This window comes from Jaculus jaculus, chromosome 18, assembly GCF_020740685.1.
Source record: "Jaculus jaculus isolate mJacJac1 chromosome 18, mJacJac1.mat.Y.cur, whole genome shotgun sequence".
Classification (NCBI taxonomy): domain Eukaryota; kingdom Metazoa; phylum Chordata; class Mammalia; order Rodentia; family Dipodidae; genus Jaculus; species Jaculus jaculus.
The window spans coordinates 42,296,578-42,324,360 of record NC_059119.1 but is presented as its reverse complement, the minus strand read 5'-3'; the positions used below and the strand labels follow the sequence as shown (position 1 = coordinate 42,324,360).

General features: G+C 36.4%; 1 protein-coding gene across 1 annotated transcript in view; it reads right to left on the bottom strand.

Annotated features, from left to right (window-relative positions):
* Positions 1-27,783, bottom strand: part of LOC101599863 (neurexin-1) — a 545,566-nt gene that overhangs the window by 437,995 nt on the left and 79,788 nt on the right. Inside the window, exons 3-4 of the mRNA XM_045137280.1 lie at positions 4,496-4,513; positions 247-276 (exon numbers count right to left, since the gene is read on the bottom strand). Of these exons, the coding sequence (XP_044993215.1) occupies positions 247-276; positions 4,496-4,513 (48 nt within the window). The remainder of the gene's footprint in view (positions 1-246; positions 277-4,495; positions 4,514-27,783) is intronic.

The window sequence follows — 27,783 nt, the reverse complement described above, 5'->3', positions numbered from 1 at the left end:
CTTACGTCTCATTTATTTGCAGATATTACAGTGCAAGAAATGAAGGAAAATAAACGTCATAGGAACAATCAAACTCAAGCCAATAAATAAATGGGAGGGAAACAAGAAAATGTGAACAAAAAGTATGTAGTTCATTTGCAGCCATGTAATTTGCAAGCAATTGCCCGGACTTTGCAGTGATGGGAGGAAAGCAGCTACAGAACAGGAAACACTGAAAGCAGAGTGGAAAAGGAGCAGAGCCCATACCTTGGTCGCCCATCATCAGGTGCGCCAGACCTTGAAGGGAAACAAGAGCACAGTCAGCAATAAACAAGGGAGCATGGGAAAGCAGGGTTGTCACGGTGACAAAAATGTTCAGTGACAGACACCGTGTTTCTGGTGAGAAAAGTCTGTATTACACAGCAAATCAAAAAACATCCTCTCAACCCCTTTTTGGAATGCTTTGGGGCAAAGATTTATAAGACTACAATTTAAACACTGGTATATGCTGTACTGTGTATTTCTTCGATGTATCAGTTGGAACAGTTAAAGTATAAGAATGACTAAAATCCAACCAATCACCTTAAGTATTGCATTTGTCCTCGGTGCCCTTTGGTGAGATACTTGTGAGCATGCCTTCAGAGGGCCTGCCATTCTTCAGTGACAAAATTACATTTTTAAAACTCAAAGGAATACCTGCAACATGGGCTGGGTCTGATCTTTTTCCCCTCATCAAAAATGAGCACTTTATAATTAAATGGGAAAAATACGTAATCACATTGAAATGATAATGCAGAAATGTCTCCTTGTCTGATGCATGAACAATTGACCAGGTTCATCCAAATACAAATAAAAAGATCATTAGGCATGCAGTTGTAAGGCTTGGGTTTACCACAAAATAGTGTGTCTAAAAAAATATAGGTCAGCTTTAACTAGGCTCAAGAAATTTTCCATGGAAAATAAAATTATTTAGCAGATTACTTAAATGGTCCATGAGGTTTGTGTTGTGCCGTTAATTAGTATGTGTATTTGGGTATCATTTCATGAACATATTTTTTTCTGAAGATAATTTTCTAAAGAATAATGCAATGGCTATTTTTTGATGTTGGGGTTTTTGAGGCATTGTCTCATTTGGTCATCTAGGATGGCCTCAAATTCACAATCCTCCTGCATCAGACTTGTAAGTGTTGGAATTATAGGCATGAGCCACAATGCTCAACTTAAAAATTTCTTTTAAAAAGTTGTTTTCATTATCAATATGGTATATTTTACTGACTGTCATGAGACTTAATTGCTTATTTTAATTTCAGGAAAAAAAGAAAGCTACTAATTTATATCTCAAGAATTTTTAAAAAGTTGTAACAATCTAGTATACATACATCAGATTGTTAGTTTTTCTTTTCAATGCCTAGTGATATTTCAGATATGCTTGAAAGCATTTTTGCCATATAACATTATGTACAATGCAAAAATTGTCTCACATTTTAGGGGTATTCAAACATCATTGCAGTGTAGATATAATTATACGTCATGATAAAATCACAATATAATATGAAATTATTTAACAGAAAAGTTTATTGTTTATGAAATGTAGCCTTTCTTTGAATTTCCTGAGAAATTACAACAAATTCTCATAAGCAGTATTATATATATGTATGTATATGTATATATATTACATATTTAATATACATATACCTAGCACTGGGGAGGCTGATGTAACAGGATCACTGAGTAGAGCCCACCCTGGGTGGTGGTGCATGCCTTTAATCTCAGCATGAGGGAGACAAAGGTAGGAGGATAGCTAGCTATGCCTGAGCTAGAGGGAGACCCTACCTGAAGAGAGACAGAGAAGGATCACTGAATGGTCAGCCTGGGGCTACAGAGTAAGTTCCCAGTCAGCCTAGACTACAGTGAAACTCTACCTCAAAAAAAAAATTAATACATATGGTGACAGTTTTATATTTATACATTTTTGTAGACTACATCAGAAAATAATACCTTAAAAGATATGACTTAAATTTAAAAATATATATATTTAAAGTTAGGGGCAGGAGAGAAGGCTTAGCAGTTAAGGCAGTTATTTGCCTGCAAAGCCAAAGAATCCCGGTTCAATTCTCCAGGACCCATGTAAACCAGATGCACAAGGGGACACATGTGTCTGGAGTTCGTTATCAGAGGCCAGAGGCCCTGGTGATCCCATTCTCTCCCTCCCTTCCTCCCTCTCTCTCTCTCTTTTTCTTTCTCTCTCTCCCTTCCTCTTTCTCTCAAATAAATAAATAAAATATACTTAAAAGTCTTCCAATGGTATTAACACTGCATTTACTCTATAGATTAGCAAGAGGCTAGAGAGATGGCTCATCAGTTAAAGAGCTTGCCTGCAAAGCCTCACCACTGGAGTTTGATTCCCCAGTACCCACATAAAACCAGATACATAAAATGGTACATGTATCTGCAGTTCATTTGCAGCAGCTGGAGGCCATGACTTGTCCATTCTTTCTCCCTCTCTTTTTCTGTCTGTATCTCTCTTTAACTAGCAAATCCCCAAAGATTTTACATTTTTCCTGCTCAATTTCCTACCTCCAAAGTGGCTTGACTACATTCTCATGGTCACGTTGTAAATATACATGTAAAAGTTATGACTGAGGGCTGGAGAGATGGCTTAGCGGTTAAGCGCTTGCCTGTGAAGCCTAAGGACCCCGGTTCGAGGCTCGGTTCCCCAGGTCCCACGTTAGCCCGATGCACAAGGGGGCGCATGCGTCTGGAGTTCGTTTGCAGAGGCTGGAAGCCCTGGCATGCCCATTCTCTCTCTCTCCCTCTATCTGTCTTTCTCTCTGTGTCTGTCGCTCTCAAATTAAAAAAAAAAAAAATTTAAAAAAAAGTTATGACTGAATAACTTTATTATAATCGATTATGGGCCTATATTCTGATAATTGTATCAAAGTTTTGTACAGACAGCCATCATGCTAATCAGTCTAATTTTAAAGCCCCTGAAAATGCAATTGGATTTAAGAACAATAGAAAGAAGAAACAACAACAACAAAAAAAAAAAACTTGGAGCATTTCACATAATGGTTAGGATATGAAAAAGAAACTGAAAAGTTACCTTTGAAAAACAACTTGCATATTCAATTAATGATTATAATTCACCTGCAACAGACTTTGGAAGATATCAGGCCTGAAGGGTAATATAATCTTTTAAAGTTTATTCTCACACAATTAAAATTATGGCACACACACAAAAAAGAAGCTCTCTCTCTCTCTCTCTCTCTCTCTCTCTCTCTCTCTCTCTCTATATATATATATATATATATATATATATATATATGACATTTTGAGGAATGATTTTTGAAGTGTATTTTGTATTCTATCCTATTTAAATAAAAAGAAAACAATTCAGTAACAATAATAATATTGTCCATGGAAGAATCACAAATGTGGGTCTGAACACTGCTAGTAATCAATGTCCTGTTATAATGAGAAATGACCTTTTAGTAACCATACTATCTGTCACTCTAGATATGAAACTTGTGTTTTATAAGAAATGCCTCATTTTATAGAAATGTACATGTTTTTAGAATGACTATATTTCAAAGTATAGTAAAAAAGCATGTGAAATTCTGTCTTTTAGAATATAAATATTAGCAAATTATTTATGTAACAAGCTGGAATCATTTAAAAAATCGTGCAGAAGAAATGGTTAAAATTTCTCACCTTTATTTTGCTATATTTAGTTCTTTTTGTATGTTTTCCCTTTAAATATTTGGTTGATAGTACACACACTGAAGTACTGGGGGTCTTTTACAGTACAATGTGGAGATATGTTTGTTGGAGTTTACAAGAACATTTGTGACATTCTCAAATTTCTATGACAGAAACAGTATGAGAAAATTTGAATAAAATGTTACAAAAGTTTAACAGACACAGAATGTTACAAATATACTTACCAATAATCTCATGATAGGAGTACTCTGTGCTTTCATTTCCACTGGCCAATGACAATTTTAATCTAAATTTATGCCTCTCACTTATACTCAATAGTTTATTCTGTTCTTTTTATATATCACATCATCTGAACCAAACCAATGGGGCTGAAATTATATAATAATAAGCATTTCCAACAGAAAAGAAAATATTTTCAGTATAAAAAAATAGAACAGGTTCATGCATTGTATTTAGAAAGTGCAAAGAAATGCATTTTCTTTTAAAGTAAAAGAAGTAGTATCATTTTTTCCATACAGAACATTACACTCTGTAATCTTGGACACATGTTGAAAGCAGAAATCCATCAAGTGCTGGAAGTGAGACTGATGGAGTTTTGTGCCCTTGGGGCCAACAGAGGGAGGGAAGGTGTGTATGTGTGTGTATGTTCTGTATGAAAACTGATACACAACCAAAAAAAAAAAGTTAATCAATGTTCAGAAAGAATTTAACTTACCGTCCAAGTTTGAGATGTGCTCTATTAACACTAAGAAATAAAAGGCAAAGGAGAGTTGGAAATAAAGCAGAAAGCACCCACCTTCCACATTGTTGTCTTCTGAAAGCACATGACAAGGGGGAGAGAAAAGGAGAGACATTCATTAAGCAGCATGCAGACTGGACCTGGCCTTTGCATGGCTTCCGCATGCAAGGCACCAAACACATCATGCAAGTGCTCCTCACTGTCACTCAAAGGGAAGCAGGACCATGGGAACAGCTTCCCTCTGCAGCACGGTCATGGCCCCAACAATGGGATTTTTACAAGTCCTCAACTGTCCTGGGGAGAGCAAGCCCTGTTACGACACATAACTGGCGAGGCCTTTCCAGGCAATTCTTTTTAAAAGTTTTTGTCAATATTTATTTTTTAGTAATTCTACAAGACTGTATTGCTAGATATCAATTTTGATTTGGACAAAAGAAAATCCATAGGAAATAGACATGAAACTTTTTAAGTCATTCTGCTTCTATCGGATATATTGTCCATTGCTGCCTTTTTACATTTCAATAACTCAACTGATTTCCTTAAATTAACAAAACCTGAATTGTTGCAACTAAAACTCTACAGTATTTGGTTCATTTATATCAGTCAACTTTTATTCAAATGATGATTTAATATAATTCACTCAAAAGATAGGATTAAAAAATGGTAAGTGACCACTGCAAATTGGGAGTTTTTCCTAAGGCTAAGGTTACCATGATTTAATCATTTCATAGTTCTGTTTAGTATGTTACTGTGGTTAAGGTAATGGTAGTATTTAATGAATGTGTCCCTTGTATTTACATATATCTATAAAATATTTAGATTAAGTCATATTTCCATGTGTACATATGTATATATAAAATAGATTTTATATGCATTTAATATATATAATCCATTGATGCACACAGAATTTAAACTGAGATTACTCACTGGACAATTCAAGTGCTTTTTGAGATATGACCTGGCAGCTAAGATAGAAATGGAAGGGGAGGCTATCAGAAGCCCTAGGCAAAGAGCCAGGTTTCAATACTTTTCAAAAATGTTCAGTAGCTAATTATATTGATTTAAAATTCTTGTTTTATTCTTGCATTTTGTTTAATTAATGGTACTTTATCAAGTGATCTCCTGATCAAATGTAGATCCAAGAATGAAATAACATATAAGGAACTTGAGTTGTCCACCATGGTTTTAGGGTCAATGAATGGGAAACTGATGGATAAAATTAGTAATGAATTAAAATTTACTAAAATTATTCAAATGATACTAGCTAGAAGCTTAAATATTGACACAGGCTCATTTAATGATACAGAAATGTTTCAGTAGCTGACAATCATGGCCTTAATATCTTTCCACAACTCTTGATTTTCCAGAGCTTATTTTGAAAAACAAAAGTGGCAATGATTCAAATAAATGGTATACAATACTCACTTAAAGTGTGCTTTTGATTTTCAATCTACATTGAATTTAATGCTTTTTATCAGTGACTAAGATTAGAAATATTAGAAATATACAGATAATTATAAAGTTTAAGATATATTTTCATCGTATATTAACTGCTTCTTGTAATTATATTTCCTATTTGTGGTACTTAAAATATTATGTAACATGAATACCACATTAAGATCTCTGGTTGTGAAGAGAATCAAGGAAGTGTATCAATTAATTTGATTTCCATGAGCAAAAACTAACACATAAGAAATAAGGCTGTGAGTAGTACTCACACCAAGGCTTCTGATAAAAAGCTGATCAGTCTACTAGAAGAAAATAAATAAATTATGAAATAAAAGAGGTATAGGCTTGACACCCATTTAGAAAAATTTGAAATGCGCAATACGACATAAGTTGTGCTTCTGAAGTCCAGTCCCTATAGAGAGTTGTCCTGTCACTGTGAACTGAGGCCAGATGATCTGTCCTGATAATCCAGACTGTCTCAGTTCTCGCTCAGGAAAAGAAAAGGCTTAAGAATACTTCCTGTGTGCAAATGAAAGCCAGGCCTACTATACAAGCAAATCCTAACTTTTATATGCTCAGAAAATTTGTCTTCAAAGATCTGAATTTTCCAAAGGGCAAAATACTGGAACACAAGATAAGGGGACATACTAACTTTAAAAAAAAAAAAAGATAGATGAAGAAAATTGGCCTGGAGTTCCTATAAATTTCAGATTCAATTATAGAAAAATAGAAACACATGAAACAAACAAAAAACCAATCTTCTTTCCTCCATTCTTCTCTGTACTTTTTGGTATCCATTTGCTGGTTACAGATGATTTCAAACTTTCTGGTCTAAAGACAACCTTTGTGTTATTTGGAAGTCACTATAACCGGTGGTCCTCTGTCTTTGCCATCTACTCTCCCTACTTTTCCTGTTCTCCATGCTTCTCAAGTGTTTTTAGACTAACTTTTGAAAACCGAGTTAGAGGACAATTGTTTTTTCTCGTATCAACTTGAGCTGTCTGTTTACATACTGTTATGCAATCAAATTCTATTCTAGTTTTGAAGACAGTTTCTAGTTTCTAGCAAGAAACAGAGAAGCTGTATTTTGGCATGCCACGATATATAAAAAAGAAGTTTATTTTGGTTTAGTTTAACATAGAAAATCATCTCTTTGGCCTTACCTGTGCAAAAAACTCTGGCCTCTTTGGGTTGTAGACCTAATGCTTACCGAGTTCATGAGTCTCACTAAGTGATTTTGGTGACCATGCCACCTACAGGTCCTCCTGCTTTGACTATAAGAGTCATGAATCTAAAACTAAAGAAAGCTACTTTAGGTTTTTATCTTTCTTTCCTTTGAGATATGCCTCTTTCATACAGATGGGAATCACATGAGGAAGGAGGCTGCATGCTGATGTGAAGGGAAGCAGCTGTGCCATCCTTTTAAAGGACTACAAGAGAGATTCCATACAAATTTATTTCTTTGGCCTCAGCTTATTAGCATTGAAGGACAGTAATTTATGATGACAGTGTTCTTTAGGCTTAGAAGTTGCTTTAAAAAATTTAAAAGAAAGTGTTGACTTCTCTCTTAAGCGCACAAAGTAACTAAATGCAGGATGAAAACCTGGCCACCCTCTGCCTGCATCAGCTGTTTGTCTCCTTTCCTTTGGCTCAGACCTACCTAAGCTACCTTCTCCCTCTTCTAGCACGAAGCCACAGAGAGAAGCCATCAGCCCAAAGCCTTGAGGACAAACACCCGTGTTCCCAAAATGAAGGAGTGCAATCCAGGGGTATAAGGCTGCGCCATGGAGGGAAAGCAGTCACACTGCAGGAACCCAGCTGGCACTCAGCAGACGGCAGGGAACTACCATCACCTTGCGTGACCTGAGCTGAGCCTATGAGGAGCCAATGACAGGTGGGACCACATGTTGAGCATGACTGCTTAATTATGCATACTTCTATTTGGAGCTCATCCTCATGTCAAGACTTCTCAGACAGACTTACGGACACTGGGCACCCTTATCTGTTTCTCTTCCCAATATATTCACCATTATTGGACTCTGCTTGGCATAGCTGGACAGGTAACCCAGCCTATCCTGTTGGGGCTGCTAAAACTGAGGCTTTTCACCTAAAGTCTCTAGATAGATTCTTTCTGAATAAGCTTAGTTATGTGCATCTAAAAAATAAATATGAAAGTAAGTGAACTTGTTTTACTATAAAGAAAATCAGAAGCTTAATATGAAGTGTGAAAAAATACAAAGTCTAGAGAGAAATGTCCTAACACCTTTCTGTACAATCGAGTTGAATGATATAAATGTCTTCATCTCAGTATGCAGCAGAGGCCACACCAAGGGCCGCAGCTCACAATAAGACTTAACCAAAGAAGCTGCCAGACACCACTTGGGCATTTCACCTTCTCTTCTTCTATTTCTTTCCTTTCCTGGCTCCCTTCATTCTCTTTAACTCCCTCTCTCTCCGTCCAAATTGTGACTGCTGTAGGGGACTTGTCACCCAGATCCAAACTCTCCATGATTTGGTACACAGCCTCAAAATTGGTGGAGGCAGTAGCAAGTAGGAGGAATTAAAGTAAGGTTCTGTGTCCTCTTCCTCGCAATGAACCTGGAGGCATCTGTCCTGGTTATCTTTGCAGCCCTCCCCATCACGTCTGGACTTTACCACCATTGCAGGGTACATTCCAGCACTGCACAGCCTGGTTCCCATGGTGGTGCAGGATGGAGCTTTGATCTGCTCTGGTTTCCTTTCAGTGTTACGAGTGAAAGCCTTTAGAAAGACTAAATGGTCTGGGGATGCTTCAAGGGCTGGGGAATGGAGGAAGCCATTGAGAATGGATTTATGCCACAGTGAGCCAAAGGAAGAGACACACTGGCCAGACTCACAAGGAAGTGCAAACAGAAAATGAAGAATGAAGACTAAAGGTCCATTATGGAGACTGGAAAAGGAAAGGAACAGCCCTGGGCAGGAATCCGGCAGTTACAAAACTTCTTTTTACAGATGGCCTCAGCTCCTTGTTCCAAACCCACCTAAATGAGATTCCAAAGCACTGCACCCTGCCTGCTAGGACCCAGGGTGAGAGTCTAGCCAACTAGAGCTGCCAGTGTATCTCCTCCTCAGCTCAGGTGGAAAGAAGGGATCTGCCGCTGCAGCAGGGATATGACTGGGCCTTAAACACAGCCTCTAAGAAATCGTGTGCGTGTTTCCAAAAATATTTAGGGCTAAAAAATCTAGAGTATTTAATTCAATTTTAATCCATTTTGTTAAGGTAGAACATCAAATAAAGGAGAAAGGAGCAAAGAAAAAAAGAAAAGTAAGGGGAAAAGGAGACCAGAGGGAGGAAAGGAAGGGTGATAAAAACAGGGGAGGGAAGAAGGAAGGGATGGATGAGGAAGGGAGGTAGGCAGACAAGATTAATGATATGATATATTCTTCTAATATTTAAACTGTTTTTGATGAATCTGATAAAATTAATAATTAACAGTGAATATGTTATAATGAATTACTCCAAAATCATAATTAAAATTATTTCATAAGAGACTACTGCATGGATTGTTTAAAAATTTGTTTTACTTTCGCAGTCTCAAGTCTGGCTTAGATCTAAAAGTTAAGAGTTAACATTTTCAAATTCATTTCAGCAGTTAACAATGCATTTAACAGTGACAGCAAGATAGTGACAAGCACAATCTAGGGTGTGTGCTGCTCAAACCACTTACTTATTTTCCTTGCTTACTGAGAAATGTGATGCTTTCTGGTGTGCAATTAGCAGAGAGCACTGAGCAGAGTGTTTACCAGGAACTCTCCCACCTGAGCCGAGCCACCACTGCTACAAAGGGCTGCACAGAACGCTGGGTCAGTGCCTGCCCTCTAAGAGCCAGAAGTAAGAATATTTCAACAGCATCGCAGGACAGCTCTCGTAAAGATTATAAGAAGAAGCTTGATGCATCTCCCTCCCCCTTCCCCTCCGCCTTCCCAACCTGTCACAATGCTAGTTGCCACCTGGGTGTAGCAATACTCAGATATGGCTTTCTCTAGGAACAGATGACTATCAGAAGCTATTGCTTTACATGCTCACAGCAGAGAATGTTCTGCAGCATATCCTAGTTTCTCCATTGCTGACATGGAATGTAAGAAAATTCCATGCAAGAATGCCTGTCAGCCCGCATTTGAAGGCAATGTCAAACATCTATGAGATGTTGAATTTTTTAAACTGATTACTACCACAAAGTTTTTCAAATAAACACTGAAATACTTCTGACTACATTCATCTATGCTTAGGTTCTTAGAAAAGTTGAAAATACATCTATTTTTCCTGTGAAAACTAAAGTATTTTGTGATGAAATTCAGAGGGATTTGCATAAACTATGCCTAAACTGTATTATAAAAAGAAGTCCTAAATATAGTGATTACCCAATTAAATTTGAATATATTACGTAGAAAATAAAACTGTTTATATAATACAACTGGCCTGCCAACTATACAAACATTCAGTAAGATTTTTTTGCAGATGGTTTAAATACTTGGCAGAAAATTTACTGAGTATTAAAACAAATGTTTAATTGTTCAGACTTTTCACTAGTTCCTGTTGTTGGGCATGAAATCTCAAGATATCTGTATAGAGAACACATTGCAAATATTTATTGGCCATTTTTACTTGCTCTTTTGAGAACTCTCTGTTCAGTTCAATAACCCAATTTTTGTTACTTTTTGATTTTTTAAATGTATGTTTGGAGATTATGTGCTGTGATAGGGTGTGACCTGAGGTGTATCCACATGTATGTGTGTGTGAAGGTATATGCATTCCAAGTACACGGATGCAGAGGCCAGAGAAGCGTGACAGGAGTCCTTCTCTTATCACTCATGTATGTTATTGACATGGGGTCTCTCCTTCAACCTGGAGCTATTGTCCTTAAAGGGAGCCTCAGTGACTCTCCAGTCTCCAGTTTCGTGATACCAATGTGAATGGCCACGCTCCACTTCTTACCTGGGTTCTAAGAGTCAACACTGGTAGTCTCCAGTCCAACAGGCCCTCATTATTAAGTGTTAAGCACTCTTAACCACTGAGCCATCTCTTTAGCCCAACAGAGCCCTTTTTATGGAGCCATTCGATTATACTATATATTAATTCTCGATTAGAACTATAGGAGGAAAATACTTTTACTCTTCTCTAAGTTGCCTCTTCACTCATTAACAGGTTGCTTTGCTGTACTAAAGAACATGTTGTGCCCATCTAATTGCACTCAAATATATGTTTCCACCCATAGATCAATGAGCTCTCTCATCTTTGGTTAGAGAAAACTCATTTTGGGTAAAGTAGTAAGTACTAAGGGAATCCAAAACATATAATAGTGCTTAAAATAAGTGAGTGTGGAGTCCTCAGTGCTAAATAAGACATCTGTATCACTCCTTTTGAGGCTCAGTGAACACTGTGGAAGAGGGAAAAGGAAAAAAAAATGGTAAGAGGGCTGGAGAGATGGCTTAGGAGTTAAGAACTTGCCTGCAAAGCCTATGGACCCCAGTTCAAGGCTTGATTCTTCAGGACCCACGTAAGCCAGATACACAAGGTGGCACATGCATCTGGAGTTCGTTTGCAGTGGATGGAGGCCCTGACATGCCCAGTCTCTCTCTCTGTCTGCCTGTTTCTCTGTCTGTTGCTCTCAAATAAATAAATAAATAAAATTTTTTTAAATGGTAAGAGCCAGAGAATGGGGAGGAGTGCTTTGTAACATTGTCTTCCAAGTAGGACATGGAAGTTGAGTTTATGAACTCATAGCAACTGTCATTACCCACAGACCAGCAAAATATGGGGCCTATCAACATTGCACAATGGTTAGTGGAGACGACCATGATGCCCACAGTCCTCCATGCGGCGTCACTGGCAGCTCGTGGTTGCTGGAGGAACAAGAGGCATGTCCTGCAGTGGTGCAGCTGCGGGGAGGATCCAAGTGCTCAGGTGAGCAGTCTCCACTCACGCTCTTGCAATAAGTCAGCGGATGAACACACACAAGAAAAACAGGCATCAGCAGGGCACGGTGGTGTATGCCTTTAATCCCAGAGGAGGCCACCCTCAGACTCTATAGCGAATTCCAGATCAGCCTAAGCTACAGTGAGACCCTACCTCAAAAAAAAAAAAAGAGACAAATAGGCATCAAAATAGAAGAGGAACTAGTTAGAAAGAAGAAGGGGTTCAGTTTAATGGGAAGGTCATGGAGGAATTATGTTCAATATATATTACCTGCATGTCCAAAAATTGTCAATAAAAATGGAAACGTGGAAACAATAAAAGATATATGTATTTTAGTTTATTGCTTACTGTAAAATTTTATAGAAAAAGTTAAAAGCACTGTTTCTTTGATAAATGAATTATGTCATATTAAAAATTTCCAAGAACCTCCCAGGCTTAAGTGAAGTACTACTCATAAAAATAAGTATTTATTAGTATTTTCAACACAGATCATTTATAGGAAGAATGTTTTATAAAGAATTTTTTCATTCCCCCAAAGATTGAAATAAATTAGACTAACAGGATCTGATGCTGAACCTTATAAAATTACTGCTTTTAGATCAAAATTCGTCTAATATAAAGTTTCCAGGGAAAAATCTAATATTTTACATTCATGGTAACCATCCCACTTATACTTCCTAAAAGTTAGAAGGCAAAATCAAGTTTAACCCAAACTTAGTGTATAAGTTGAAAGCTATCAAAAAAATGTAACATTTTATAAAATAGGATTGTTAGGAAGTCCTCAAATAATTTGTTCCAAATGTCCTACAGAATAAATGAATAAAAATTAAGATAGTAATACATGGGTAGTCTTACCATTGAAATGACTTCTCACAAATGTGATCATACTTAAGTGCATATGTGTCACTAGTTGACTTGGTGTGGATGAGGGAACTGACAGGTTATTCCAACAAAATCAAAGATTTTGTGTATATGTATCAAGGTACCTGACTCAAGTTTGTACATTTTCAGTGTTTTAAAAGAAAGTAAGCATGAAGGATGTGGACCATATTAGGAAAGCTGGAGTGTCTAAGTGGGGACCATGTCTCTACAACTCTTCACGAACTATCTACTGGTATGACCTTTGTTAGGCGTGAGGGTGAAGCAGCTCAATTACTTTAGGATGACTGAATAGTCTCATTGCTCCACTTGCAAATAGGCAGGAAAATGTTAGGTAAAACTTCTCTTAGTTGAACTCACTTGTTGGTTCTATAAAACCAAAGGGAATTCTTTTTACTTAAAAGAATGCCTCAGCATTCTTTACCATATTACTAGAATGACACAGTCCCCAGGGAAGGAGAGGATGACACATTCAAAAAAATCTTCACCCAAATATAACAATCAATGTTACGCCAGCTTAGGGTCTACAAGTGTTCACCCATGGGCATTTGAACAACTTAAAGTAAAAGTGACATTGTTCCAGAAATTTCTTGCTGGTTTTAGAAATTAAAGAAAATTATCTGCTTCATTCACAAGCCATAAAATTTTACTTCTTTTGAAAAATCTAAAATAAAATGCATTTCTCTTCAAAGCCAAGCATTCTGACAGGTGAGGCAAGATAATATAAGTTTTCCACATGAAGAAAATTTTTGCTTTCATTTTAGTTATGGAATTAAAATACAACAAGAAAATGCCATTCTGTTTATTCTCTAGAGATGTGGTAAATTCCCCAAAAATAAGCCTTAAAATTCAGATCTTTTAATCAATGACAAGTGGAAACGAAAACATAAATACTTTGTGTAACTCTTTTAGTTTTATATTTTAGAATAGAAAGAAAACAATTTGTTCACACATACAAACATTTTGATTTCTTTGAAAACATCACATGTGTAGTTGTTTAGGGTAATGCCAAGTAGCTTGTTGCCTCATTAACCCCATTTAGTGCTAACCCTCATGGAAGAGGGAGCTCTGGGCTGCCTTATGGAACGTTTCCTGGAATGGGGAGGCCCTGCTTCAGCAGTGTGTATGATACAAAGAATAAATTTATTCTTGTGATTACATCAGGCATCTGGAGGTGTTAATTCCACCATTCAAAGTAGTTTGTTTCATTTTTTAATGGCATATTAGAAATATGATATACATAATTATTTATTGACATTTGTACAAACTGGTTTCTAAGACTGACAAAAACTGCATCCTTTGGACATAATTTCAAAGTTCAAAAGTTAATTTTCAAAACACTCTCAACAAATTATGACTTGTTATATGTTTATGTAAAATGCTAGGCAAGAATATGGCATCATAACTACTTCAATTCAAGAACTCCTTTTTAATCCCCAGTACTCAAAAAATAAAAAGTAGGGCTGGACATATGGCTTAGCGGTTAAGGTGGATGCCTGTAAAGCCAAAGGACCTCCATTTGATTCCCCGGGACCCACGTAAGCCAGATGCACAAGGGGGCACATGCATGTGGAGTTCATTTGCAGTGACTGGAAGCAATGGCGTGTCCATTCTCTCTCCCTCTTTTTCTCCCTGCTTCTTTCCTTCTTTCAAATAAATAAAAATAAAATATAAAATAATAAAGTCAACCATGTAAAGCCCTAAATAACAGAAAACAAAAATCTTACTAGAAATATCAACATAAATGTGCTATTTCTCTGACATGTGGGTAGACATATATACATCTAACAGCTTATAAAAAACAAATGAACCTTGCTTCTTCATCAACAAGTACTTTTTTAATGTTAGCATAGTACAGTATTGAAACTGTAATGTCTTTATAATATTGGCAACAACATGGCTCAGAATTAATTTTGATGCCCATGGGGCTGGGCTTGAACATCAGGTGACCTTAGCTTCTTTTGGAAATCACTTGTCCTTCTCATTATTTAGACCTATATTACCAGACAAAATCTCATACACTTGGGACATCTGAATTAAATGTTATTCTGTAACTAGCTGAGACTATAAATATACTTTTATCTTCATTCTGAAATTGCCTAATTTATTACACTGTAATAATGGAGTTTTGATGTCTCTATCTTATAATGAAGGGCATCTTTTGATGACCAATGAACAACATTAATCTTAGGAATTCTTTTGATTCTGAACATTAACTTGGAACATCTAGTTTAGCTTTTTGTAATTTATTTTATTTATTCTTCATGTAATAACTTTTTGGCCATCAGTTCCTGAAATTTCTTGTCACATTTTGCCCTATTTCTATCTCACTATATTTATGTCTAAAGTTGTTTCTCTGCTCTTCCTTTTTAGTTTTTATCTGTTATATTAGTTTCCACAAAATACCCTCTTAGCACAGCATAACTCAAGGCTTCTACTGCTTTATTTTTCCTTTTATGTGTCTGTGCTTCATTTAAGTCCTATAAAAATGTTGGTTTTTCTATTTTTTCCTTGGATATAATGACTAGGAACATCTTTGATTTATTTTAAATAAGATTTGTTCATTGTAAATGATAGTATCATAGGGGATACATTTTGCCATCTTTTCTTTTTGGGGGGGTTCAAGGTGGGGTCTCTCACTAGCTCAGGCTGACCTGGAATCACTATGAGCTTTAGGGTGGCCTCGAACTCATGATGATCCTCCTACCTCTGCCTCCTGCATACTGAGATTAAAGGCATGAGCCACCACGCCCAGCTCACTTTGCCACTTTTAAAAGCACTATTGTTATTAGTCCATTATTACTTAAAAATTGTCATAAACCAGAAGGAAAAGGCAGTAATACTGGGTAAGTTTAGGAATAGTGGGAGAAGATAGAAAGATTATGAGTAAGGAGGTATTACTTTACTAAATTTAATGTACTCAAGCAAACAAAACGTACTCTGAATGTGATGTAATGTTTAAGAAAAAGGACTCAGGGTTAACAACAATAATTATACCAACTTTAAATCACTCAAAGGCATTCAAAATTCATATGATAATCTTGGGAATTATTTGTAAACTATTGTTACCACTTTGAAACAAAAACAAAAGTACTAGCCAGTTCTCCATATGGCACTAGTGCCATAACCATGTCTGACTTAAATCGTTCTTTTAGAATGCTACCGTGAATTTTAGCCATTTCCTTTTATGAATAATGAGAACATGTATGAAATAACAAGGAGGCAGTTTGTTCTTATAACTGTCATTAGTGCTGCCAAATGAAATTTTCTGTGATGACAGAGACATGTGTAATGTGCCTCCCATGCAGGTATCCAGTGAATATATCTGGATGCCGACTATATGAAATCCTGCAGATGCAACTGAACAATTGATTAATTTCATTGAACTTTAATTGAAATGTAATTATCTTTCTTTCTGTTTTTTTTTTTTTTTTTTTTTTTTTTTTTTCCCTAAGGTAGGGTTTCACTCTATCTTAGGCTGACCTGGAATTCACTGTGTAATCTCAGGGTGGCCTCACACTCACAGCAAGAAATTTAATTATTAACACAGCATTTGCAGTTTCTGTGTTGGACCATGCAATTAGAAGAAACTTCTGTTAGAAAGTGGCATACACCTGTAATCTCAGTACTTAGGAGGTTGATACAGGAGGGTTGGGAGTTTCCAGCCAGCCTGGGCCACAAAGCGAGGCCCCGTCACAAATGACCCAGGGCTGAGGCTGTTACTAAGTGTCAGAGTGCTTGAGATATGTCGATATTTATATGTGCAAAAAATTAAAACCAAGGTATGAAGACATTTATAACTTGCTCAGTGTCTATCATCAATACGCGAATATTTTCAGTAACAGAAAGAACTTGTGACCTAGCATGGACACCATATGGCTTGTCTAATCTCTGTAGGCAAACCATAGCTTGGCAGTACCTAGTAGCTTAGGCAGTGGATATCTTACCAAGCAGAGTATGTTCAAAATTCTCAACACTGAAAGTAATACAACATGGGAAATAAATGTGATGGGCAAAGAGTGGCCACTTCACCACTTTCTGAAACACTAAACACACAGCTTCACCTGTTCTTTCACAAACACACTTCCCCTAGAAGAGTGTGGTAACTCTCTTGGACTTCGTTTCAAAGACTAATTTGAAATGAACCTAATAATAGAAAATAAAAAATTGAAATTCGCAGCTATATATAGAAACATTGCTATAGTTAGAGAAAAAAATATTTGAATAATCAGTGCCAATAAAATAACTATACTGCATTCTTACCATGCTTGAAAAGGTGACTGATATACAAGTAATCGAGTTATGAGAGGTCCACAGTGCTGCCTCATGGATTCAAAGTGTCTAGTCATGTATTTTAATTTTTTTTTATTTCCCACCTGCTAAATGTTTAACATGCTCCATGTTGTCACTGTGGCTTAGCACAAAAGAATCTGAACCCACTCATTTAATAATGGCAGAGTGTTAAGCATTATATGAATAGATAATACCTATTTCACAATGTTATCTGTTAAATTATTTCAACTGATGCTTCCTTATACAGATGACAGTCTCCTTAAGTACAGTGCATTTGCCATGCTTTATTATTCAGCTTCTAGTAATAGTGTGTATAAGCAGGGATTGCTTAATAAATGTGTGATCAAGTATTTTATTAGTTACTATCTTAATTTCTTGGTTTTTATGAAGCCAGCAGTGGGATGGAGAGGAGTAGGTTTGTCACAGGTAGGAATTCTTTGTCACCAGGAGATTTTTTAATGCAACATTCTTATGCAGGAAGTCTTGAATATTAATTTAACTGGAAACATTACTTTTGATGAAGAGGAGGATCTTAACATAGTTCCCACTCAAGTTATCAGGCAGTTCAAATGCCGTGAGCTATGCCTGCTTGCTTCGGTGAGTGCTGACTAGAAGTGACGGTGGTGGTGACACAGAATGCACTCACCACAGACCCACCACCTTAAGAAACAAAACAAAATGAACACCAAACACACTTGCCGCTTTTGATCTGGCTAGAGAAATGAACCCTGGCTAGCAGGATTTTGCAACCAAGTGCCTTTGACTTTTGAGGTATCTCCCCAACCTCATCACTTTATACACATTTTAGCACAATGCTTGCTACAGAACAAACAATAAACATGAGGAACTCAATGAAGAATGGTTGACCACATGATGAAATCAAGCTTTCTGATCCCCTATCCCATGTTCTTTCTTCAGTATTACTAAGGTCTTACAAATTAATTAGAAGTTCAAATTAGTCACATATGCCCTAAAGTCTACAAGTATATTTACAAAGTAAATTATTCTAATTTTTTAAAAAGACTTTACATAGAAGTAATCTAGTCCAAATAATGGCTAATCATGAAGCCTCTTATAAAATTTTCTTTACCATATTAACATCATTTACTGAATACAGTTATACTGTTTTATAATAAACTAGTACTTACTTTGGATATAAACCAGTCATATGTGATTACTTCCTATTTATACCTATTTTGGCTCCTAAAATTCTAACTGAATTTATGTTTTTACAATCAATAAACTTACAACATAACATATTCAGGAAAACAGATATTTAGAATTTTAAAACAGAAATGAATATTTAAAAGACAACAAAACCAAAGGCCCATCTGTGCAGTACAATATAACTTTGGTTGCATGTCCTATGTGTCACAGCTTTGCATGGGACTCGAGAAGAAATGGCCAAGTTATTTGGAAACTTCAGGAATTAAGGCAGACTCACTTAGCTCCGTCCTTAACTGAAGGCTAAAATCTAAACACAGCTAACTTTTCTGTTTTCTTTTCCAATAAGCTTAGATAACAACTGGCATTCTAATTTTCTTTGCAAACAAATTTCTGAATTGAAAGTTAGTAAGAAAATTTCAAGAAAAAATAATACCTACCCAATCGAAAAGGGCATAAGAAATAATTAATAAAGAAAAATTTTTTCCTACCTCAAATTAAAGATGGAGCTCATATATAATTTCATTTAACAAACCAAAAAAAAAATCATGGTATAGAGAAGTTAAATTACAATTAATACACATGTGCTGCTAGCAACCAGAAATGCTTTCTAAGAACCTTAGATATTTCCTTCTGGACCAGCACTAGGAGACAGAAGCGACTGTAACGAAGGATATGCTTTGCCAAAGTGAGGCTGGAATTATGATCTTGAGCTAGATGAACCATCAAAATCTGTTTGCAGGTAGAACCCAATCTAGAAAATATTCTGCAGTCCTAATAAACATTTGAATGAAAAGCATTCTCTCTAACAAGAATCCCTTTGCTAAACCTTCTGAGAGGTTGTGGTACAATATTAAAAGCCTATGGACCAGACCAAGTTTAATGTTACGCTCAGAAACAGCCAAAGGTAAGGTGAAAAACTCAACAAATTAAAAATTCACCAAGATTACATACATTAGAAAAAGGCAAAAATACCTAAGAGCACATTTTCTAACTCTTTAAAAAAATCCTTAGCACAATTACTTTGGCAATGTCTGCCTGTTGGAAGGCCAGAGCATTTGATGTATGATGTGATGGTAACACGCTTGAGAGGAGAGATGAAGAACCACTTGGCATTCAAAATACACAATGTTTTGTCTGTTTAGAGAGAATTAAAATGTAATTTAGAGAGAATGGGGTACAAGCCATATGCTTCCTGTGAAAACTATGTCTTGAGATTTTAGGTTCTTATTAGGCCCCATCAAAAACTGAATTCTAATATGACCATGGGTAGGTCACAGAACACGGTGAGCCTCACCTCAGCGTCCCTCTCTTTAAAGTAGGGGCAATGAATGATATTTGCTTTACAGGATTATTGTAAATTAGTAATAATCATGTAAGTTGCACACAACAGATAGCCAGTTACTTCCCTACTTCTATTCACTATTTCTCAGTGATTAACTAGGGAAATCAACTATGTGAGATGGGATTTTAATGTTAACATATTTAACATTTTTTTTTTATCTATACAGTATTCCTATCTGGTAAATGGAAATCATACACTGAATAACAGCAAGAATCTGAATGCCAACTGATTTCCAAAATGGTGCGGTATAATTAGGAAATTCATGAGTCAAATTCCTGTTTATGCCTGTACTGGAAAGGCTAATCATTTGTTTGTTTTCTATAAGAAGGACTTGATTAAAGCCTCTAGCAGCAATAATTAAATAACCCTGTGCTTGAAGGATGCAGATTCAGCTCGCAGTACTGTAGCATGCAAAGCCCGTAATTCAGGCACAGGGATGCGTATAAATTAGCAGATGAGTGTCATTTACACTAACAGTACAAATGTGAGCTCTTTGGGGGAAATTTCCTCAGTGATGCTATTACTCTTTATATATTATAAACACAGTGTAACATAAACAGCATTCTAAATTCTACATGCAGTCTGTAGATCAGGCCCTGGTCTAGATGTAGAGTTCAGACTTTTCTAGACAGGATCTAGGGGTTTTCAAGTTTGCAACTGTTTGACTGTGTCACTGCAGTGGGAAAGCAATCACAAGAAATGTATAAGCATATATGATCATTCCTTTAGAACTTTACCAAAAATAGGCAGTGAGACACACTTTGCCATAAGCTGTAGCTTGCCTACCCCTAACCTAACTCTGATGAACCCTAACCTAGCTACATCCTAATTCTTAGCTAGAACAATGTGTTATCTTAGAAAAATAAAAACTATGATTATCAGGTAAAAGCAACAGATATAAACATGAACACATGACAACTTTCTGAACTTGAAGTTATTCTCCTTCTTTGCATGTTAATTAGGAAACCATGATGGGTTGAATTTTCTAGAGCTCACTGATGATTTAGTGATTCAAATATTTAAATGCATATATATTTGTGAAGTATTATTTATAACGATGGTTAACCGTTGCTCTTTTCTACTGTGTATTTTAAGACTCCTAGATTTCCAATCTACTCTGAGATAAACTCAGAGAATAGCAACAGTACAATCTCCCAGAGCTGACAGGAATGGAAAAACTGCATTGATGCAGGGGCCTCTGGGGCTTCCATCTTAAAGCAGACCACTCTCCCACATTCCAGATGAGCATTAGTCATCAGAGATGTTTGTCAAGAAGCCCTTGACAATGCATTCAGAAAATGCTGCAAAGGCTGTTATCGGCATGAGCTGACATCAGGAACACTGATCCTGAGGACACTGTCCTCACGAAGTTCTTGATAAGTAAGCTTAGAACACTCTCACTTCTCCTTCACCCAGTCACAGTGTATAATTTTGAATGCAAGATGCCCAGATGACCTGAGTAAACCAACTAATACTGTAATGGGGGAAATTAGGGTTCTTGGGTGTTTCCTGGAACCCCAAGCACTGAGATCATATCTGCAAACTAATCAAAGAATTGACAATTCCAGACTCAAGAGAATGATTTTCTATATATTTTTGTTTGTATTTACTTGAGAGCAACAGAGAGAGAAAGAGGCAGAGAGAGAGAGAGGGAGGGAGAGAATGGGTACACCAGGGCTTCCAGCCACTGCAAACAAACTCCAGATGCATGCTCCCCCTTGTGCATCTGGCTAACGTGGGTCCTGGGGAATCAAGCCTTGAACCGGGGTCCTTAAGCTTCACAGGCAAGCGCTTAACTGCTAAATCATCTCTCCAGGCCAGGGAATGACTTTTAAAATGCCACATTCTATTCAGATTTTACAAACTAGTGCGAAAAGGGGAAGGCTAGGAGGTAAGGGAAGATAAGATCTGGGGGAAAAAGTGTGGAAAGCAAAGAGAAAAGGAAGTTCAAGGAGCTCCTGCCATGTGGGGAGCTGTAGGGGGTAAAGAACCCTTGAGGAGAGTAAGGGCTAGGGGTCCCTGTTGGCCTGAGCTATGGCCTAGGTCAAGGCCCTCTGGGCTGAGCCTGGGCCTGGGCAGAGTCAGCCCAGAGTCCAGCCAAGGCATAAACTTCTAGGAAACAGCTGGAAGTTCCCAAGTTCTCAGAGAGAGCCTCTGCTCTCCCCTTGCAAAGGTATTTATCATCTTAGGGAGGTAGGCTGTCTTTTGGCCAGGTAAACCAGAGGGCCAACTGGTTGGTTAGGGCTAGGGGCTGTCTCAGGAAGAGATTAGCTCTGGCACCAAGTTCCTGGGCTGAACTTGACCAACCACAATGTTTAAATCTTATGAAAGACTTCCCTCCCAGGAGTCCTGATTATGAGAAAACAGGTCTCTAGAGAACTAAGAGATTTTTAAAAAATCAGATTATCTTTTATTTTCAACAAGTGCAAACTTCACTGTCCTTTTTTTTACCTTCAGAGTCCAGTCACCCTAACTTTAACCCCCTTCAATACCTCTGGCCAACTCAGTAATCCACAAATGTGTTTCCACAGAGATACTTTATTTGCTGAGCACCCCCTCCCACCCCCCGCCCCTGCTCCCCAAGGAACAGCATTCCCAGAACACGCGCTGGCAAAAGCTTCCATACAGTCTATTCTGGATTATCCTACTCCTGGACCCTAAATATGAGGAAACAGCCCCCAGAAAACTCAGTATAAGAGCAAAGACAGTCACTTAATTGTTATTTGTGTTGTATTTCTGTATCACTATACTAGAACTTTAACTTAAAGGCAAGCATATGAAAAACATTTCAGATTCGTAAAATGACTTAGCAGTATCAGAATTATACTCACCTCAATTAAAAATACTTTAAAAAGTAGATGTAAAATATTTTCCCAACATTAAAAATTTCTGAGTTGAATGTTGAAAGGAGACAACAAGAATACTCACTGAAGACACTGCCAAGACACAGACTTGCATAGCTTTGTGCCAAAGCACCGAAACCCGCTAAAATCCAAATAATTCTCACTTTTGCTGTAGCATTCAGCAAGACTGGGAAAGAACTGCATAATTTATCACTTCCTCATGCATACAATTTCCTAACAAGTGTCTTTTTATATTTCTTGATGTTTCCTTCACTTACAGCTATCATAAGGAGAAACATTTTGTTTACCTTGATTCTGTACACTCAACGTGGACTATTCAAAGACTGACTTCTAGAACTAAGCATACAAATTAACCAAAATCTAATTACACCAAAAGAAAATTAAGTAAGCATCCTTTCTCCAGCCTCTCACAGTTTGGCACAGGCCCTGACATGTACTAGGCATTCAGTAATTTTTGGTGAGTGAATAAATGAATGAATGAGTCAAACACACTTACCAATTAGTTATCTCAAATGCATACATTTATAAGTAACATTTGTGGACTAATGAAAGTTATAACCTGCCACAAATGCCAATTCAAACTAATTGAAACAAAATTATAATCTATAACAATTACTCAGTTTTACCATTCTAATTGCTGATTGTTCATGCATAGTAATGGAGGACGAAGAGACTTTAAGCTAGATGAATAACTTACATTCCCAATACACAGACATGAGGTAGGATAAACTGTTTATTATAGTGCTCAAGATTATCTTGTAGACTCTACTTTAGTACTCTGAAACATAAAAAAAGCATCAATGCCATTCCAACATTATAAAATTGTCTCGGAGAACAACAGAATAATCTTCTATTAAATACTAAGGATAAAGTGTACATATCCAAAGAGAACCGCTGTACAGTCTACAGAACCGTCCCCCATTCCTAGTGAAATATAAATACATAAAATCTGCCTAATATATGCTTGAAAATATTTTTCTCAGATTAGTATAAAAAAACAATTTTATCATTGCATCATTTTTATGTCTATCCAATATACAATTTATGGGTTTTATTAAGACAGATGAAATGGTTTTCAACATATTTATTTCTAATTAATGAAATACTCAATTATCTCAAAATAAAAGTTGTTTAAATAAAAACCTATTTTCATATAATTCTGGCAAGTGAACCATTTTATTTTGAAACATGTTAGTATTTCAAAGCATATCCCCAGGACAGACTTATTACATATATTACCTTCCTCTGGTGTGAAAATGAAAATATACTGTCTCTAGAAAAACTTTAGAGACTTTCTCAGGTAGTTTGTTTTTACCCCTCCCTTAGTACATTCACTTAAGTTTTCTATAGTGACAATATTATTGGTGTCATGTGAATCTTATCTATTATAGAAAAAACAAAGAACTCTGTCACCATTTTGAAGAGATTCTAAACTTCACAAAATTAAATCAAATCTTATTTCAATTATTATATGCACTAATCGGTAATTTGTAAATACCCCTTTAAGAGAAATAGGTAAGTAACAGATTAAAAGGAACAACAAAGAAACTGCATTAATCAAACTGGACAAGGAATACAATTACAGTTTGAAATACTTAAAAATACAGTAAGGGCTTTGAATTGTTGGAATAAAAAGCTAACCAATGTTATTATTTTTGTATATCTTAATTATTTTTAATAAAACCTAACATATTATTTGGAAACAAAATGAGAACAAAATTACTAATATATAGGACCCTGCCACAAACTCCTCCCATCACTTCAGATGAAGGCTCTAATGACAGTAAGAACTAATAACTCTTCTTGAGCCTCCCTCAAAGCCACATACCTCAACTCTCTCGGGCAGCTGGAATGTGAACCCTATTACTTTTTGTCTACCTATCAAAATACCAAACTGCCACCATACCATCCATCCTAGGACTGAGGTAGCTGAGGTAGAAAAGCACCTTGGGTTCCAGGCTCACCTAGGCTAGAGTGAGATGTTGCCTCAAGCTAAGGAAAACAGAAAACTGCAAAGGCATTAACGGGGTCCTCCATTTGAATTAAGAATGCGTAGATCATTTGCAAGTAGCGATAATGACTAAGACAAACTTCCCCCCTGAAGAGTTCCCAGAACAGACAGGTTTTTCAAGGGACTTTACACAACTTCAGTATGATATTTCCACCAATTTTAAATCTTCTTTAGAGGCGCACCTTGAAAATTTACTACCAAAGCACAGAAAATCACAGTGTCTATTCTATATATCCAGGGGAGTAACTGCAGTTAATTCATCTAGAAAGTATTTTCACATGAAGATTTGCATTAGAACTATATCTGCAGAGGTTAAAAAGAACTTGAAAACATCACTATCTTCTCTCCTTTATTTCAATAATAAATGAACTTTTAAATATATATTGCGACTTCAATGGTAATAATTGAAAACCAACAGGGAAGAGAAAAATCTATTGAACACACAAGATGGAGCTGAAATATTTAATTAAACAGAATGAAAATTTGTTTGGTTTCAAATGTGTCTAATTTTGTCACTTACCTTTCATAACAATTCTGATTTTTCCAAGGTGTGAAAAATGACATCAAGAAATAGACTGGACGGAACAATTTACACACTCACAGTGAAAACCATATTCTTTAGGAGCTATGATAAATACAGTTAGCAAAATAAAGCTGAGGAGTTTGAGGGCTGCAGCAGACCACACTGTGGTGGAGGAAGACCTTTTTGTCCCACAGGGGCCACATGATTCTCACACTCCCTTCTTCCTGGTACAATGCTTTCAAGTAGGACTCATGGTAGGTAGGATTGTCGTCTTTCTACTCAGACCTTCCTTGTACTAGGAGCTTCTCACTGTTTCTGCAAAGAAACAATCTTCTGACACCCTGTAAATGCTGGGAGCTCAAAACAAAACAACAACAAAGTAAACCTTTCCTAGAGAGCTTTCACTTGCACAGCCAGAAACTGCCATGCACTAGTATTTCTAACCTGCACTAACCAAGTCAGATATTCCCAAAGAGAAGTGTTACAGAGCCACAAATGGGTGTTTCTTGATGTTTTTATGTAAATTTCACCAGCTTTTCCTCAGCTGTGTAGGTGTAGTGCAGGTTTTGAAAAAAAAAATTACAATGGGGTTTATCACCCACTAAGTCTCTACTTAATTTAAATAATGGAAATGTATAGAAGATTAAAAGACAGATTTTCTACTAAGTGCTTGTACTTGTTAAGCAGAATAACAATACTGGAATCATCTAAGTTAATGTTTAAGGCAACAAAGAAATGCCTAAACAGTTTTTTTTTTTAAATTTATTTCTTCTTTTCAAAATAGTGGGAGAAAGAGGCTGTATTGTATCAATACTTTCTACAGTCTATGAATATAAATATGTACAAGACAATTAGCTTTAGAAAATCTTCAAACAGAAAAGGTATGCAAGTGATACAGTGGAAATGTATCAACTTTGAAACAGCAACACAAATTAAAAGATAAAAATGGTTGGGTGAGGTGGCACACAACTTTAATCCCAGCATTTGGGAGGAAGAGGTAGGACCACCCTGAGTTCAAGGCCATCCTGAGACAACATAGTGAATTCCAGGTCAGAGTGAGACTCTACTTTGGGCAAGGGGGGGGGGGGATAGAAATATGTAACTATGTCAAATTATACCTTGTTCTTATCAGTTTCTCAGAATACTTATTTGATAGTTCAGGCTGACTTTACATTTACTTTAAATACACTCACAGGAATTTTAGTTTAGCACACGAGCTTTCCTCTTTAATAGTGAAAGGGAGAATATGAAAAATAAGTATTAATCTAATTAAAAAATTCTTGGGCTGGAGAGATGGCTTAGTGTTTAAGACATTTGCACGCAAAGCCAAAGGACCTTGGTTTGATTCCCCAGGACCCACGTAAGCCAGATATAGAAGGTTGCACATGCACCTGGAGTTCATGTGCAGTGGATTACAGGCCCTAGCACGCCCATTCTCTCTTTCTCTCTCTCTCATAAATAAAAATAAAATAAAATTCTCTCACTCTATGTATGTGTATGTGTGTAACAGTATTATCTCTGTATAGATACTATGAGCTGAAAAATTATTTCTTGTACACACTGGTCTATAAATAGTAACCAGTCTTCATAGGGTGTTGCCACTAAATGACAGTAGTGTCCTTCCAAAGAAACACTCTCAATTTTAAGCTAAAAGGCAAAAATTTTGGAAACAATGTCATCAAATGTGCTGTGTTTAATATAGAATTTGCATTTACCACTTACTTTATATAAAGGAAATCTGAAATATGTACAGACCACAATTTAACTTATTATTTCCAATTTTTAAATTTAATTTAGACAGAAAGAAAGAGGCTGAGAGACAGCAAATGGGTGTGTCAGGGCCTTCAGCTGCTAAAAAAAAAAAATTGCACGCTTGTGTCACTGTGCATCTGGCTTATGTGAGACCTGGAGAGTAAGTGCCTTACCACTAAGCAATCTCCCTAGTCCTATTATTTCCATTTTATCTAAAAGGGGCAATCAATTATCTGAGAACTCTGGTTCATAATAAATAGTAAAATTATAGAAAGACTATACTGAAACATAGCAATATATCGAAAGCATTTACCTCATATACACTTATAGTTAATCAGGGACTGAGTGTTGTGAGCTTCTGTCAAAAATATGAAGTCTCTATATACCAGAAAACATAAATTATTGTATTGGTATTTAATTTATTAGATTTATCCAATTGTGCAGCTGTATCAATTTGAGAGAAAGTTTGGGAAGGGACACTTCCAAAGCTAAGGACACTTCTTTAGGGTGATATTTTTGAGTCCAATGAAGTCCAGTAAGGATGGCAAAATAAAAGGAGACTGACCAGAGGCAACAGTGTTGGTGGTAATGAGCTTAATTATCAGAGGAGAAATGCGTATCTCAAGTAATGTTAGGAGAAAATAAATAAAAATTTCCTCAGTTTCTGATATATTTATGGCAGTAGTTCTAACAGAGGAGAGGTGTAGAGCTACCTCATGGATACAAATCTTGTCAGTTTGTTCTCAATATGTATATAGGGATTTCACAGTGGCAGGGGTTGTGTTGAAATTTGATTGCAGGAATCAGAAGATCATACTTTCCCTACAATGCAAAGGATATTATAGCAGGTACCAGGGAGCTTTCAATGTCTAACTGGTCACTCCTCTACAAGGACAACTTAGTTTTAATGAGAGCAAATTTAATATTAAGTAAACAAACAACTATTTCTGCACACTTTTACAGTTCTCAGATTTTTTTTTTTATTTCTCACAATACAACTACTACTATGTAAACCTGCAAAAGTTTAAAAGTTATTTGCACTGGAAATTTACCAGAATTTACCATTTCAAAAAGAATTTGTCACTACTATAACACCTCTCATAATGAGT